Source organism: Pipistrellus hanaki, assembly GCF_964339955.1.
Source record: "Pipistrellus hanaki genome assembly, chromosome: 3".
NCBI classification, from domain to species: domain Eukaryota; kingdom Metazoa; phylum Chordata; class Mammalia; order Chiroptera; family Vespertilionidae; genus Pipistrellus; species Pipistrellus hanaki.
This window is the reverse complement of record NC_140505.1, coordinates 184,322,380-184,336,976: the sequence shown is the minus strand read 5'-3', so window position 1 is coordinate 184,336,976 and position 14,597 is coordinate 184,322,380. Positions and strand designations below refer to the sequence as shown.

Genomic DNA, 14,597 nt, shown 5'->3' with positions numbered 1-14,597 from the left:
GGAGGCCAGGGCCGCTCCTGGCTGCGACGGGCCCGGAGGGAGGAGGCCCCCACTTCCAGGTCCTGTCTTCATGCCAGGAGCTGGCCAGCAAGCCAGGGGCTCCCGTGTGTGTTTGTCATTCGTTGTTACCACACTCGGTGAGGTAGGGCCTTGCCTCGTACAAGAAGAGAAAGCTGAGGTGCAGAGGGGCACAGTGACCCGCCCAACCTCAGATAACTGGGGTTTGAAGTCCAGGCTCCTTGGGTGCAGGACGAGCAGTGGTGTGTGTGGCCACGTCCCGAAGAGGGAGCCCACCTTTGCAGTGTCCCAGGGAGGGTGACAGAGTGGGGCTGTTCCCGGGCACAGGCCCTGTGAGCTCCAGGGAAGGACGTGGATGCCTCATAAAACAGTGGGCACATCTTCAGCTTTTTGGCCCCTAGTTCTTGGGGTGCTGATGGAGCCCCGGTCTGGAGCCAGCCCCAGAACTGAGGCCTGCCGGCCGGGCCCGTCTGTGGCTGCAGCTCCGGAGGCCCCGCACTGCAGGCTTCTGAGGGCGGGAGTGGCAGTGCCGGGCGCCGCCGGCCACCGCGGCTGACACGGGCGGATCCTGTCTCCCGCAGATGGCCCGCATGCTGCTGGCACGAGGCTCCGACGTGAACAACACCAGCTCCGTGGGCAACACGCCTCTGCACGTGGCAGTGATGCGCAACCGCTTCGACTGCGCCATGGTGCTGCTGACCTACGGCGCCAACGCCAACGCCCGCGGGGAGCACGGCAACACGCCGCTGCACCTGGCCATGTCGGTGAGCCCGCGCCCGCCCTCGCGCCCGTGCCTCCCGGCCCCACGCCGGCTCTGCAGGGGGGGCAGCTCTGGCCGCTGACTGTGCCTCTGTCAGCGGTGTCGGTCCCCCCCTGCAGAGCTGCAGAGAGGAGTGAATGGGAGCACTTGTGGCTCTGAGGACTGTCTGAATGACACACGGGACCTGGCGCGGAGTGAGTCCTCAGGTGTCAGTCCTCCTTCATTACTAGGGAACCCTATCTGTCTGTGTATGGTCCTCTTTTTAAAATTTGTATCGATTTCAGAGCGGAGGGGAGAGAGAGAGAAGTATCAATGATGAGAGAACCACTGATCGGCTGCCTCCTGCACGCCTCACACTGGGGATCGAGCCTGCGGCCCCGGCCTGGGCTCTGGCTGGGAATCGAACCTGACTTCCTGGTTCATAGGTTGACCCGCTGGCCAGCTATGTATTGTTTTGTGTTTTGTTTGTTTGTTGTTGTTGTTTTGTGTGTGTGTGTGTGTGTGTGTGTGTGTTGTTCTTATATCCCGGGTGGACTCTAAGTTCCTGGGCGGCAGGGCCTGCTGCCACATCTGGGCGGCAGGCGGTTGGTGTTGGTCATGCTTGTTGGTTTCTTGTAGAGCATAGTTCCTGCCCCACAGGCCGCGCAGTCTGGTTAGGCGGCTACAGGATGAGCATATTGCATGAGGGGAGGGCATGTTACTGTGTTATAAACACATCTGTGTGTGTGGTGTGTGTGTAACTGTAGCAACACCACATGCACAGAAGTCTGTTTCTAAGTCTCGGAGTGAGAGGCTGGGAGGCTGTAAAAGAAGTCGATTTAGGACAAATTCAAAGACATCCTGTTTTATACCAAAGGTCATGATTATAGAGCAGCGTTGCTCAAGAGGCTGAGGTTATAAATAAAACCCTGGGCATTTTTATCCTGAATGGGCCCTTAGGATGATCCCGTTCAGCAGTTCTTGAACATGTTGGTCTATTCGGTCCCTTTGTGCTATTTTTTTTTTCAATATATATATATATATATATATATATTTTTTTTTTTTTTTTTTTTTTTTTTACAGAGAGGAAGGGAGAGGGATAGAGAGCTAGAAACGTCGATGAGAGAGAAACATCGACCAGCTTCCTCTTGCACACCCCCTACTGGGGATGTGCCCACAACCAACGTACATGCCCTTGACCGGAATCGAACCCGGGACCTTTCAGTGGGCAGACTGACGCTCTATCCACTGAGCCAAACCGTTTTTACATTTTTTGAATCTTTTTACTGCCTGGCCTCAGAGAAGACACGATTCTCACCTCCTCTACTATGCTCACCCTGTGGCAGTGTGCTGGGACACATTGAAGAACGTGAAGAGAGCCTGGCCTCTCAGAGGCGTGTGGCTGGGAAAGACATGTGGTTATCCCCACAGAGAACTGTGGATGTGCCCGACCTGACGCCACAGGGGCAGCTTCCACAGGCTGGCTGCGGTAGGCCCTCCGCACTCCACACACCAGGCCTGCTGCCCAGCTTATTTCTATGGGGGGAGCGTGCGTGCGGCAGGGAAGAGAGCCTCAACGACTCTAGGTTTGATGCCACTGCCTGGCTTAGTGCCCAGCACCAGCACTTCACCCGCCATTGCTTTACGCCATCGGTGCAAAGGCAGGCATCTTGGTATTTTTATGAGAACGGTCTTAATCTCCACCTCCCAAACCTCCCGAAGGGCCTCCGCATGCCGGGCCCAGACCTTCCTCTGAGCGCGGCTTCATGGCTTCCCGGCTGCAGTCCGGGCAGCACCGTCTTCACGTTTGGGGCCGTTCGGGGACCTCTTTACAGTGGTGGGCTTGGTTATTTCATCGAGTCGGTTTTCCAGTCCCGGAAAGCTATTTTGGAGGAAGTGATGTATCACTGCCATCAGTGGTTAAGCCAGTGCCACAGCTAAAGGTAACCAGAAGAGAACTCCGAAACTCATGTCTAGAGCACGCATATTTACCTGTGCCCCCCGAGCCCTAATGGCACGTGAGCAGCTGTGGAGACAACTGCATTCTAGACACACCTACCTCTTCACTCTCTAGACCAGGAAATCAGGCTCCAAGGCGAGGGAGGTAATAAGACCAGAGCTTCGGCCTGGCCCTGGGAAACCAAGCCATGCCCCACCGCCAGTCTCCAGATGGGCCCTGCACAGCGCCATGTGCAGCAGGCGGCACTGAAGGCTGCCATCAGGGAGGACACGTGCTTGAGTGTCCCCTCGGGACTGGCACACTGGCCCAGACCAGCAAGACAGCCTTCCCGTTCCTTGCTCACCCTCTCCTCCTCCTGAAAGCGCTCAGTAGCCAACCCTTCAGTGTCCCCATGGCTCCTGGCTTGGGCGTCACAGATGCATTGCTTCCTGAGAGAAGGAGCAGTGCGGCTGGGGGCCAGTGAGGCACTTGGGGGTGCTAAGCCTGCTGGAGGGCACCAGCCTCCAGATTGTAGACTTTGGTCAATAGGGCAGGAGATCAAAGGTCCCAGTGTTGCCCTGGCCAGTTTCCTCAGTGGTTAGAGCACATGTGTCAAACACACGGCCCGTGGGCCAAATCCAGCCCGCCAGGCCTTGCAATGTGGCCCGCACCGCGCTGTCATCACTGCACTCCGCTGTCAGTTTATGACATTGTCAGTTTATGACTGTTCAGTAAACCATTCGGCCAGCGATTTAGGCTGGATTTTAGATTTTGGCCCCTTCTCTGATTGAGTTCGACACCCCTAGGTTAGAGCATCAACCCAGAGGGACACGGGTTTGATTCCTGGTCAAGGGTATATACCTCGGTTGCAGGCTTAATTCCCGGCCCAAGTCAGGGCATGTGTGGGACCAACCTATCAATGTGTCTCTCTCCAATTGATTTTTTTTTTTTTTCTCTCCCTCTCTAAAAGTCAATGGAAAAATACCCCTGGGCGAGGATTTAAAGAAAAGGGTCCAGGGTCCCTCCCGTGCTGAGGAGAGGCTCTGAATTGGGTGGCGTGGGAGAGGCTGGGCTCCTGTTTCTTTTGTTTCCTTGAGCTGTTGGCTCTTTCCTCCAACCCCCGCTCCATCCCCAACAGAGAGGCAACGTGGAGATGATCAAGGCCCTCATTGTGTTTGGCGCAGAGGTGGACACCCCAAACGAGTGTGGGGAGACCCCTACCAACATAGCCTCCAGGATCGGCAAAGGTGCGTGCTCCTCACCCGGCCCAGCCTTGGGCAGGCGTGGGTGCGGGCTGGGGAGGAGGGAGGCCCCGCTCGGGCCCAGCAGCCTGCTCGTCCCCACCCCGCTGCTCCTGTGCAGGGTTTCCAGGAGGACCTGGGAGGCTGAGACGGGAAGCTTTCGTTTCCCAAGAACTGGGGCCCCGACCAGTAGATGGAGCCCACAGGGACCAAGCCAGTGTCTACCCCCCACCTCCCCACCCCGCCGTGCAGCCCCATCCCCCCTCAGGGTGCCAGGGCTCAGGGGGTGGGACAGGCAGTGGCAGTCCTCTTCCTCAGTCTTTGAGAATTCCCTGATGGAACCACTACACATGTGCATGTGTGTCCTGTGCTCAAGCACACTGCACGCATTACACTACACAAGTGTGTGCATGTCCCGTGCTCAGGCACCCTGCACGCATTACACTACACAAGTGTGTGCATGTCCCGTGCTCAGGCACCCTGCACGCATTACACTACACAAGTGTGTGCATGTCCCGTGCTCAGGCACCCTGCACGCATTGCACTACACAAGTGTGTGCATGTCCCGTGCTCAGGCACCCTGCACGCATTACACTACACAAGTGTGTGCATGTCCCGTGCTCAGGCACCCTGCACGCATTGCACTACACAAGTGTGTGCATGTCCCGTGCTCAGGCACCCTGCACGCATTGCACTACACAAGTGTGTGCATGTCCCGTGCTCAGGCACCCTGCACGCATTGCACTACACAAGTGTGTGCATGTCCCGTGCTCAGGCACCCTGCACGCATTACACTACACAAGTGTGTGCATGTCCCGTGCTCAGGCACCCTGCACACATTACACTACACAAGTGTGTGCATGTCCCGTGCTCAGCACCCTGCACGCACTGCATGCTCGCTTGCTGAGCCTTGGCTTCAGGGCTGGGAAAAGCAGGTGCTCCTCACCAGCAGCCTGGAGCCCCCCTGGAGGTGTCCGGGGGCTGTGGAGGTTGCCGTGGGTGCGTACCCACCAGTGAGTATGCATGTGTGTACGCATGTGCGCGCGCTGCCTCTCGTGGCATCCTTTCCAGTCATCCCATGTGTCAGGTGGGCGGAGATGCCCGCCGGCTGGCTGGCCAGTCCCTTCGCGCTCGGAAGGACCCTGCCCTCGGCGGCTTTGAGAATTGCTGGCTGTAGGTGGGAGTTCTGCTGTCTTGGCTGGAGTCGAAGGGACTGGCCTGCTCCTGCCGTTCTCCACAGTCCACCCTGCACCTTCCCGGCCTCCGGAAGCTGCCTGGGATGTCACGGACTAGAGTCCGCATCCCTGCCGGGGTGGGGTCGGCTCCCACGTACCCAGGCCCGGTGGGCAGGAGTGGGAGGGGCCGTGCGTGGAAGGGAGGGCTCTCACCTGCACGATGACATCATTTCTGATCCGGTGCGATCCCCCTCCCCACACTGTCCCCAGCTGGCACCAGGAAGACAGTCTTAACTCTGCTGAGAATCATAGGGGCCGGCCACCGCTTCCCTGGGGCCCCCACGGAGCTGGGCTCCTCAGCAGCACAGCATTCCTTCTGCGGGGAAAGATCTCAGCCCCCACCGATCAGCTTAAACAACCTAGGTAGGCCCCCCACCCCACTGTGCTCCCTCCTCTCGGCTGGTTCCCAGGCTCTCAGATCAGAAGGGCCCCCGCATAGAAGCCGGCCGCTCACAGAGGCCGCGGGCCCCTGGCTGACGTGCCACGGCCCGTTTCTCCTGCAGGGATGCCCTGGACACGGGTCTCGGTCTGGGCATGCCGGGCACCCATGAGGTGGGTGCTTTCATGGCCTCTGTGTCCCCCGGGAGCGCAGGGTGGAGAGAGGAGTTCTGTTTGGGGTCCAGAGCCCTGCCCCTTGGGCTTCAATGAGGAATGTTTCTGCCTAAGACCTGGGTGCCCCCCGCTGGCCCTTTCGTGACCCAACCAGCTTCCCCCTGGGCCTCCCTGGTGCCTGTGGAGCTGCCCCCAGGAGCCTCTGGGTCTTCTGAGATAGCCCCAGGGCCCTCGATGGTCTGGGAAGGGGTCCCCTGAACAGGGCCGTCAGAAACCCAGCCTTGGTGAGCCTGACTTTTTTTTTTTTTTTTTTTTTTTTTTTTTTTTGCTGTTGGGGAAGCAACTCCAGCCAGGAGAGCCCAGCCAAGCCTGGAGCTCAGTCAGTCCTCTGGTCTACTCTCCCCTCCCCCCGTCCACCCCCCTCCAGAACCTGCCCCCCACCTCCATCTCTCAATTCACAGGCAGGCAGTCACCCTCGCCAGGCTGGATGGTGGGCCTGGGCGCGGCGGCAGATGGGTAACGCCCTGGCCTAGAGGGGCCGAGCGCGCCCTGCCCCGGGTTAGCGGTAGCCGAGTTCCCTCTCCTTCGCATTTGCATGCCGACACGTGCACCTGCTGCCCTCCCTGCCTGGCCCTGTCCACCGCTCTCTCGGACAGCCTCCCGCTCATCTTGCCCACTCTGGCCGCCTGCTGGCTGCTTCCTGCTTTGCTGCTTCTAGACTCCATGCTCAGCGGCGTAGAGAGCCCGGATGACCTGACACTGCTGGGCCAGGCTCCTGGGGCCCAGCTGCTGGTCAGGAGGGCAGCTCAGGCACGGGGTGGGCACGGGGGATGCAAGGACTGAGGGGACGGGCGCATCCAAGTGGAGAGGCCGCTGAGGAAGTTTTCAGAGGGATCAGCCTGAAGAGGGGTTCGGGTCTCTCCCGCCATGCATGGAGTTAAATCCCAGGGAATGCCCTTTTGGCTCAGTGACCGTGGACGGGTCCTGTCTGCGAGTTGGGGTGACAGCTCTGGTGATGGTGGGTGTCAGCAGCACAGCCAGGTGTGTGAGGAAGCAGGCTGCGGGCTGGAAGCACAGGACACATCTGGGCGCCTGTGCCTTGCAGCCCTGAGGGGAAGACACCGAGCAGCAACCGGCCTGGCAGGTCGGGGGCTCTCAGGCGCCTGCGGGCTTTGGCTGAGCTGCTTCCTGTGACAAAGAGCCCTTCCCAGGGCAGCAGGCAGATGATCCTGCTAGGGATGGTGGGGTGAGGGCTGGCACCAGTGCTCCTGGACCTTTTGGTGGGGGGGAGGGCCGGCACCTGCCCGGCTTCTGCCCACCAGCCCTCTGCCCTGCAGAGCTGCAGGACCTGGTGCACATCTCCCGGGCCCGGAAGCCCACCTTCATCCTGAGCTCCATGCGGGACGAGAAGCGGACGTGAGTGAGGAGGGAACGGGGGGGCACGTGTGCGCTTGGGGCTTGTGTCCAGTCTGCCCGCGGTCCTGAGGCAGCTCGGTCCTCTAGCACAGCGAGGAGGCTGAGTGTTTAGAGAGCCTGGGTCGGCTCCTTCGCCAGTGGCCGTGCAGGCTCTGGGTCACCTGATGCAGTGGCTGCAGCCCTGTCCCTTCCTCAAGACCTGTCACCGATGTGGGGGCGGGTGCAGGTCCTCTCTGCAGACCAGGGCCTGCTTCCCTCAGATTCCGCTCACTCCTTACCTGCCTCCCGAGCACCTGCTCTGCACCCAGACCCACTGCACAAGGCGGGCCTGGGTGATGGGCACCAAGAGCAGAAGCCCTGCCATGCCCTGGATGACAGTGCCTAGAGCCCAGAATCAGTGCCCAGCAGCACATCAGGTCAGCAGGATGACATGGTTCCCAGCGGCTGCTCTCTCCCTCCCTTATTCTCTACCAGAGGCCCAGTGCAGGAAATTCGTGCTCTGAGGGTGGGGTCCCTCAGCCCGGCCTGTGCCCTCTCTCAGTCTGGGAGCCCCGTGATCAACTGCCCCGCAGAGGGAGGCCCCATCCCCCACCGCAGCACTGCCGGCCAGGATGCGGGAGCCTCCCTCTCTGGGGTGATCATCACGGGGCTCTACAATGGATCACCCCAAAGAGAGAGCCTGGCCCACCCAGCCAGGGCTCTGTGATGGACCGCCCCTGCAGAGGGCGGCCCAGGTTACCTGCTGCAGCCAGCTAATCAGTGGTCTGGGTCTCCCTCTGCAGGGCGATCATGGGGTGAAGGCTGGGCCCCTGACCAATCACATCGCACCGGCCTCGCTGGCCTGGTGCCAGTGGGGGTCATAGCGTGGTAGTCCAGACGGTCGTTCCGCTGTTCGGTCAGTTTGCACATTACACTTTTATTATTATAGATTACTGTCCATGTTCCTGTTCCAGCAGCCTCCTAGGGACCAGCAGCATCCCTTGACCACTCGTGTGCCTGAGCTCCATTCCTTCATTCCTCCATTCCTCCATTCCTTCAGTCCCGCACAGGGCTGCTTATCTCATGTGCCCATCCTGCGGTCATCGGCGCCCGGCTCACGGCGTGAGTGCGGGAGTAACGTGCTGGCGGTGACGAGCCTCTTCTCTCCCCTGCTGTCCCCCCGCAGCCACGACAACCTGCTGTGCCTGGACGGAGGGGGCGTGAAAGGCCTGGTCATCATCCAGCTCCTCATCGCCATCGAGAAGGCCTCGGGCGTCGCCACCAAGGACCTCTTCGACTGGGTGGCCGGGACCAGCACCGGAGGCATCCTGGCCCTGGCCATCCTGCACAGTGAGACTCCCCGCAGGGCGGCCGGCGGGCTGGGCTCCGGGCCTGCACACGCTGACCGGCTCGTCTTGACTGGTATCTCCTTTGGGGGCTCTCCGGGCTGTGGGGAGCCTCTCAGAGCAGCACCCCCCCTCCAGCCAGGCAGTGCCCTCGGCCTCGGCCTCCCTGACTGTGACCCCTACCTGGTCCAGTCGGAGCCCGCACTCTCCAGATCTGAGGGCACCAGAAGAGGACCCTTCTGCACCCGGGCATCAGGGCCAGGCCTGTGCGAGGTGCTAGGGACCCAGGCCCGAGTCAGACACACCAGGGAGCCCCAGTCTGATGGGTGTTCACCGAGGGAGGAGGCCACGGCCCGGCAGCCACGGTGTGAGGGACCAGGGCCAGGAGGGGCCGGGAGCAGCGACCTGGGCTCTGGGAGGAGGGTCCTCAGCTGGTGCATTGCCAGGTTTTGGCATCCCAGCAGTTTACTGCCTGGAACTTCACATCGTGTTTATGATGGTCACCGTAGCCTCCTGAGGTTACAACGGGGGAAACTGAGGACCAGAGAGGGCCAGGCCGGGTCTCCATCTGTGCGCCCCGCCCGCTGGCTCCTGGCTCCAGGTCCCACGTCCCTCTCTGCTCTTCAGTCCCTGCCTCTCCCCCAGAGGAGCCTCTCAGGGCCCGCCTCCACCGGGACATCAGTGGGGGAGAAAGCCCAGCCTCTCCCCCGGCAGGGTCCCTTCCCCCGTCAGAGGACCCGGGCCCCGACCAGGGTCTTCAGCCTCCTGGGGGCTGCGGGAGGGGTCTGGGACAGGCAGAACCCCCTCCACAGCCTCTGCTTGCCTACCCGGCCGGTGAGGCACGTGGGCACCTCACCTCACCTCCTGTGAGGTGCGGCCTGCCCTTTGACCTGTAGTTGGAGGCTCTGAGGACAGGGCTGGTTCTTATTTGCCACGACACACAGAGTAGATCAAATTTAAAAGCTCATTTTCAGGGGAAATAATGCGCAATTGTGAATAGGAAGTCAAGTCCAGGGCCTTGTAGTGCTGAAGGGGACCTCTGCCTGGGAGGGGGGGGCAGAGGGGCCGGAGCCCGGCGTGGTCAGGGCCCGGGCGGAGCTGCCCTCACCCAGGGCTGCCGCACCGCGGCTTCCCCAGCGGCCCGCGCTCAGGCTGCCTCCCCTCCGGCCCGTTTGCTCCAGGCAAGTCCATGGTCTACATGCGCGGCGTGTACTTCCGCATGAAGGACGAGGTGTTCCGGGGCTCCCGGCCCTACGAGTCGGGGCCCCTGGAGGAGTTCCTGAAGCGGGAGTTCGGCGAGCACACCAAGATGACGGACATCAGGAAGCCCAAGTGAGCTTGCGCAGCGGCCTGGGCTGTGGCGGCTGTGCTGGGGCAGAGGCTCCTGCCCTGGTCTGATTGGGGGCGGGGGGCGGGGGCAGCTTCATCCATGGAAATGCGGGGCTGTGCGTGTCCTAGGCTCAGAGGGCTCGATGCCCCTCAGCACACAGCCAGGACTTCTTTGCTGAGCACGGTCGGCTCTGCCCCAGGCTGGAGGGGGGGTAGGGGGGCGGGGGCAGAGAGGTAATGGATGCAGCCTCAGGTGGGAAGGCTCACCTCTGGTGGGAGACAGGTGAGCTGAGCAAACAGCAGCCATGTGCAGGGGATTCCAGAAGAGCCTGCAGCACCACTGCTTCCTATTCTCCCGCCCCAGAGCAGCTTAAAAACTGCCGCTGTGCCTGATGTTAGAAGTATCCAAATGGTCCTTGGCAGGAAAAGGCTCCCCACCCTGATCTAGGCCACTCTGACTAAACTGGACGTGAGGACTTGAGGCCCCCCCGGGCGAGGCGCGCTCACAGACTGGAGGCCTCCTTCTGCTCACCCCTTTCCGGATCTTTCCCTCCCTCCTTTGTCCAGCGCAGCGCCTCCGCCTAGCCTGCAGGCATGGGGAGGGGCAGGTTTATCTCTGTTTACCTTTGGGGCCCCAAACTAATATAGGGAGGGTCTCTCCTTAGACTAGGGGTGTTGAACTCAATCAGAGAAGGGGCCAAAATCTAAAATCCAGCCTAAATCGCGGGCCGAATGGTTTACTGAACAGTCATAAACTGACAATGTCATAAACTGACAGCGGAGTGCAGTGATGACAGCGCGGTGTGGGCCACATTGCAAGGCCTGGCGGGCTGGATTTGGCCCGCGGGCCTTGTGTTTGACACATGTGCCTTAGACCCTCACCTGTGGTGGGCTCTGTCCCTCCAGCCCCAGGAGGCCCTCAGCCCTGCAGTGTAAGTGGACGGAGTTTGGTACCTGCTGCCAGGTCGACGCTGGGCCTGCCGCTCACTTACCTCTCTGGGGGGGTCTTGCTCTTCCTCGGGACATACCCTGGCATTCCCTTTCTGTCTTGTCGGGTCTGTGCTTTTAAGTAGATTTTTTTTTAAATAAATCTTTCCCAGCTTTTAATTTCTTTTCCAGGGGAAAGATGTTCAAATCACCTTCCGCAGTGTTCCCAGTTCTTCCTCCCTCCCTTTACATGTGGCTTTACAATATGGCAGATGCGTCCCTGTGTGACTCTGACCCCCTCCAAGTGTAACTCTGAGTGTCCGAAACAGCACTGTGCTCTCTCCCGCTGCTGCTGTTTCGAGGGGCCCACTTTTCACCGTATGCGTTGCCCTGAGACCACAGCTGTTCAGGGAAGCTGGGACCGGAGGGTTCCTTTAGGCAGATTTCCTAGCGTGGCGTCCAGGCCAGAGCCAGGGCACTGAGAGTCTCCCAGGGGCTGTGCCGGTCTGCACTCCCCCGTATGTAAGGGTGCCTGGTCTCTCAGACGAGTAGGGATCTCCTTTAGCAGACTCCCATAGCAGATAGGACACTGACGGGGACCTCAGGGGACACGGGGAGGGGACCAGTCTCCTGAGCTGCTCCCCCTCTTCCCAGTGCCGCTCACGGCCCTTCAGTTACCCTGCCACCAAGCAAATAGGTACATGGGTTTTTGGGGGAATTTGTCATTAGGTAAATGGCGTAAGACCCGCTGTCCCGAGCCTGGTTCTTACCCTCGGCCACAGACCTCGGTGCTCAGTGCCCATCAGCTCCGAGAGCTGCTCGGTCCCTCTGCAGCGGCGCAGGCCCACCGGGGGGGACACGGGCAGCTCCGCTATTGCCAGTTGGTGCTTGAACAAACGCTGCCGCCATTAGCAGCCCCGGCGCCCACCTCCACCCATGCGAGAGACAGGACGCGCTCCCAGGAGTGGGTTGACGCGGGTTGGGGGGGGGGGGATGAGGGGCAGTCAGTGACTTAGCCATCCCGTTCCTGTTCCCGCCCCTGCTTCTCCAGGGTGATGCTGACGGGGACGCTGTCGGATCGGCAGCCGGCCGAGCTCCACCTCTTCCGCAACTACGAGGCCCCGGAGTGCGTGCGGGAGCCTCGCTGCGGCCAGAACGTCAACCTCAAGCCTCCGACTCAGCCCTCAGGTGAGAGCCTCGCTGGCCGATCTGTGGGAGCGGCTGGCCTGCGAGGCGTGGGGTGCGGGAGGGAGGCGTGGGCTGTCACTGGGCACCCGTCGCCCACCCCCTCCCATCGCTGCCCTGAGGCTTTAGTGCTGAGGAGGACAGGCCGAGTGGGGAGCTGCCAGGCCTCGGGCAGCTAGTGGGGGCCCTGAGGCCCTCAGCTGCACCCCGCCTTCCTCAGGGAGGAGGGGCAGACAGCATGCCACACACATGCACACGTATGCATGGGTATGCACACATGCACAGACACACATACACACAGACACATGTACGCACACACATGCACATACACACATGTGCGCACACACGCATCCTGAGATCTGAAGAGCTGGGCCGCCCTCCTCCCCACCTCAGAGCAGCTGGTTTGGCGGGCAGCCCGGAGCAGCGGGGCAGCCCCCACCTACTTCCGGCCGAGCGGGCGCTACCTGGATGGCGGGCTGCTGGCCAACAACCCCACGCTGGACGCCATGACCGAGATCCATGAGTACAACCAGGACATGATCCGCAAGGTGAGAGCCAGCTCAGGTCAGCAAGCCGCCCGCCCCCGCCCCGCTCAGCAGACCTGGGGTCAGCCGTGCGGTCACTGCCTGCGCTCTCAGCCGCAGCTTTGTCTCATGCGCCTGCGTGGCCGGTGTGTCTGCCCGAAGCTCTGTGCCCAGAGCGGTTCCGAGCTCAGTCCAGACCAGTGGGGCAGCGGCTTCTGGGCTTGGGTCCTGGCTCTGCCCTCCCCTTCAGCCACTCCCTGTGCTCCGCCCTGTAAGGCATTCAGGACAGCGCCTGACCGGCGTGCGCATGGCCTGCTGGCTGTGGTCAGCATGCGGTCATCGCCAAGCTCTCAGGCTCCCTGGGTGGCGAGCCAGGGCTCTGCCTCAGCGGGGGAGCGCCCTCTAGGGGCCAGGCCTGGCAGGGCAGGCTTCCTGGAGGGAGGAGGCTGTGGGTGAGGAAGGTCCTGGTCCTGTGACTTCCTCCCTCTAAGCCGCTCCTTGTGAAGTGACTGCTGCCGAGCAAAGGAGGTAGCCCAGGCTGTGCCCCGCCCCAGGCACCGCGCCTCCTCTGTCCCCCAGAGCCCCCTCCGGGCCTCACTCCTCTGCCGACCCCGTCCTGTCCCTCCAGGGCCAGGGCAGCAAGGTGAAGAAGCTCTCCATCGTCGTCTCCCTGGGGACAGGGAAGGCCCCGCAGGTGCCCGTGACCTGTGTGGACGTCTTCCGTCCCAGCAACCCCTGGGAACTGGCGAAAACCGTGTTTGGGGCCAAGGAACTGGGCAAAATGGTGGTGGACTGTGTGAGTATGGGCCCCTCCCCAGGCCCCCCTTCCAGGTCTCAGCCCCAGGACGGTGCCCTCCTGTGGTACCCGCGTGCCAGGGGCTCTGCGGACCCTCGTTAGCCAGCTCAGGGAGGGGTCCCGGTTCCGTCTCGGTGCCAGAGGGGACCCTGTGACCCCTGAGCAGGGGTTCAGCATCTGTTAGCTGCGGTGCCTCCCTTCGGCAGCCCGCAGGGTGTCTGATGGCAAAGGCTGCAGGGGTGGGGCGTGGAGACTGTCCACTCAGCCCGCCCACCCGTCACACTGGCTGACCTCAGTGGTGCTGCTGAGCCACCGTGAGAGCCCCAGACCTGCCCCTTCGATCGCCCACCTGGGCAGTCACTGCTGCCCAGGGGAGGGACTTGCCCAGGTCCCGCTGCGGATGGGTGGCTGAGCCAGACAAGGGGTCCGAGCAGGGACTGTGGGGGGCTGGGTGCTCATGGGGCTCCTTCTCCCCAGTGCACGGATCCGGACGGGCGGGCCGTGGACCGGGCCCGGGCCTGGTGCGAGATGGTCGGCATCCAGTACTTCAGGTGAGGGCGGCCCTCAGCCCCAGCCCGCTCCCTGGCCTGGCCAGACGTGGCGGCCCTCCGCTCTCCTGCCCTTGGCAGGGACATTTCTTCCCCCACCCAGGCCAAGAGTCCAGGGGTGACCCTCCTCCTTGACTTGGCAGATTGAACCCCCAGCTGGGGACAGACATCATGCTGGACGAGGTGAGCGACACGGTGCTGGTCAACGCCCTCTGGGAGACCGAGGTGTACATTCACGAGCACCAGGAGCAGTTCCAGAAGCTCATCCAGCTGCTGCTGTCCTAGCCCGCCAGCCACCGCTTCCGCCTCCGCGCAGACACTAAGGGCGCCCTCGTTTGCCCAGCCCTGGGACCGCCCCTCTGCCTTCTGCCCTCTCCCCTGGGGGTGGGGCTCGAGAAGCTACTGACACTGACCACCACCCGCCCCGTCAGCAGGGGGAGCCCACACTCAGGAGAGGGGCGCCCCATTCAACTTTGCACCTCGTACCCTCCCAGCCACCTGCGCCTCAGTGCCCCACCTGTGAGCTGCCTCGGCTTCCAACGGTCGCTCCCGGACTTGTGATTCTTCTGGCAGACAGTGATTTACGAGGGGGCGGGGCGCCCCAAACTGTGAAATAAACGGTTTGATTCAGGTCGCCCTGTGTTGCGTGCGCTGTGGTGTGAGTCCCCCCACCCACAGCTCCCCGTAGCCGAGCCCTTCTGCCTGACCCTCGGCTTCCTGTGCCCACTCTCATGGCTGCTGTTTCCCGGCTCCCTGAGGGGGGGGCCTTTCCTCCAGGCCTCCCCAGTGTGGCGGGGGGGGGGGGTCCGAGGTGCCCCCAGGC

At 62.0% G+C, this 14,597-nt stretch overlaps 1 protein-coding gene across 8 annotated transcripts in view; it reads left to right on the top strand.

The window, feature by feature from the left end:
• Window positions 1-14,497, top strand: part of PLA2G6 (phospholipase A2 group VI) — a 36,268-nt gene extending 21,771 nt beyond the window's left edge. For 2 of the 8 annotated variants that reach the window (XM_084880436.1, XM_084880437.1), the window contains 10 exons: window positions 600-782; window positions 3,835-3,943; window positions 7,062-7,140; window positions 8,306-8,469; window positions 9,647-9,797; window positions 11,773-11,909; window positions 12,300-12,454; window positions 13,059-13,226; window positions 13,704-13,777; window positions 13,918-14,490. In XM_084880436.1, coding sequence (XP_084736562.1) covers window positions 600-782; window positions 3,835-3,943; window positions 7,062-7,140; window positions 8,306-8,469; window positions 9,647-9,797; window positions 11,773-11,909; window positions 12,300-12,454; window positions 13,059-13,226; window positions 13,704-13,777; window positions 13,918-14,059 — 1,362 coding nt within the window. In that variant the 3' untranslated portion in view covers window positions 14,060-14,490. Of the gene's footprint in view, window positions 1-599; window positions 783-3,834; window positions 3,944-5,382; window positions 5,536-7,061; window positions 7,141-8,305; window positions 9,615-9,646; window positions 9,798-11,772; window positions 11,910-12,299; window positions 12,455-13,058; window positions 13,227-13,703; window positions 13,778-13,917 lie in introns of those variants that run through there. The other 6 variants (XM_084880430.1, XM_084880431.1, XM_084880434.1 and 3 more) reach the window with 4 other exon arrangements.
• The last annotated feature ends 100 nt before the right edge of the window (window positions 14,498-14,597 follow it).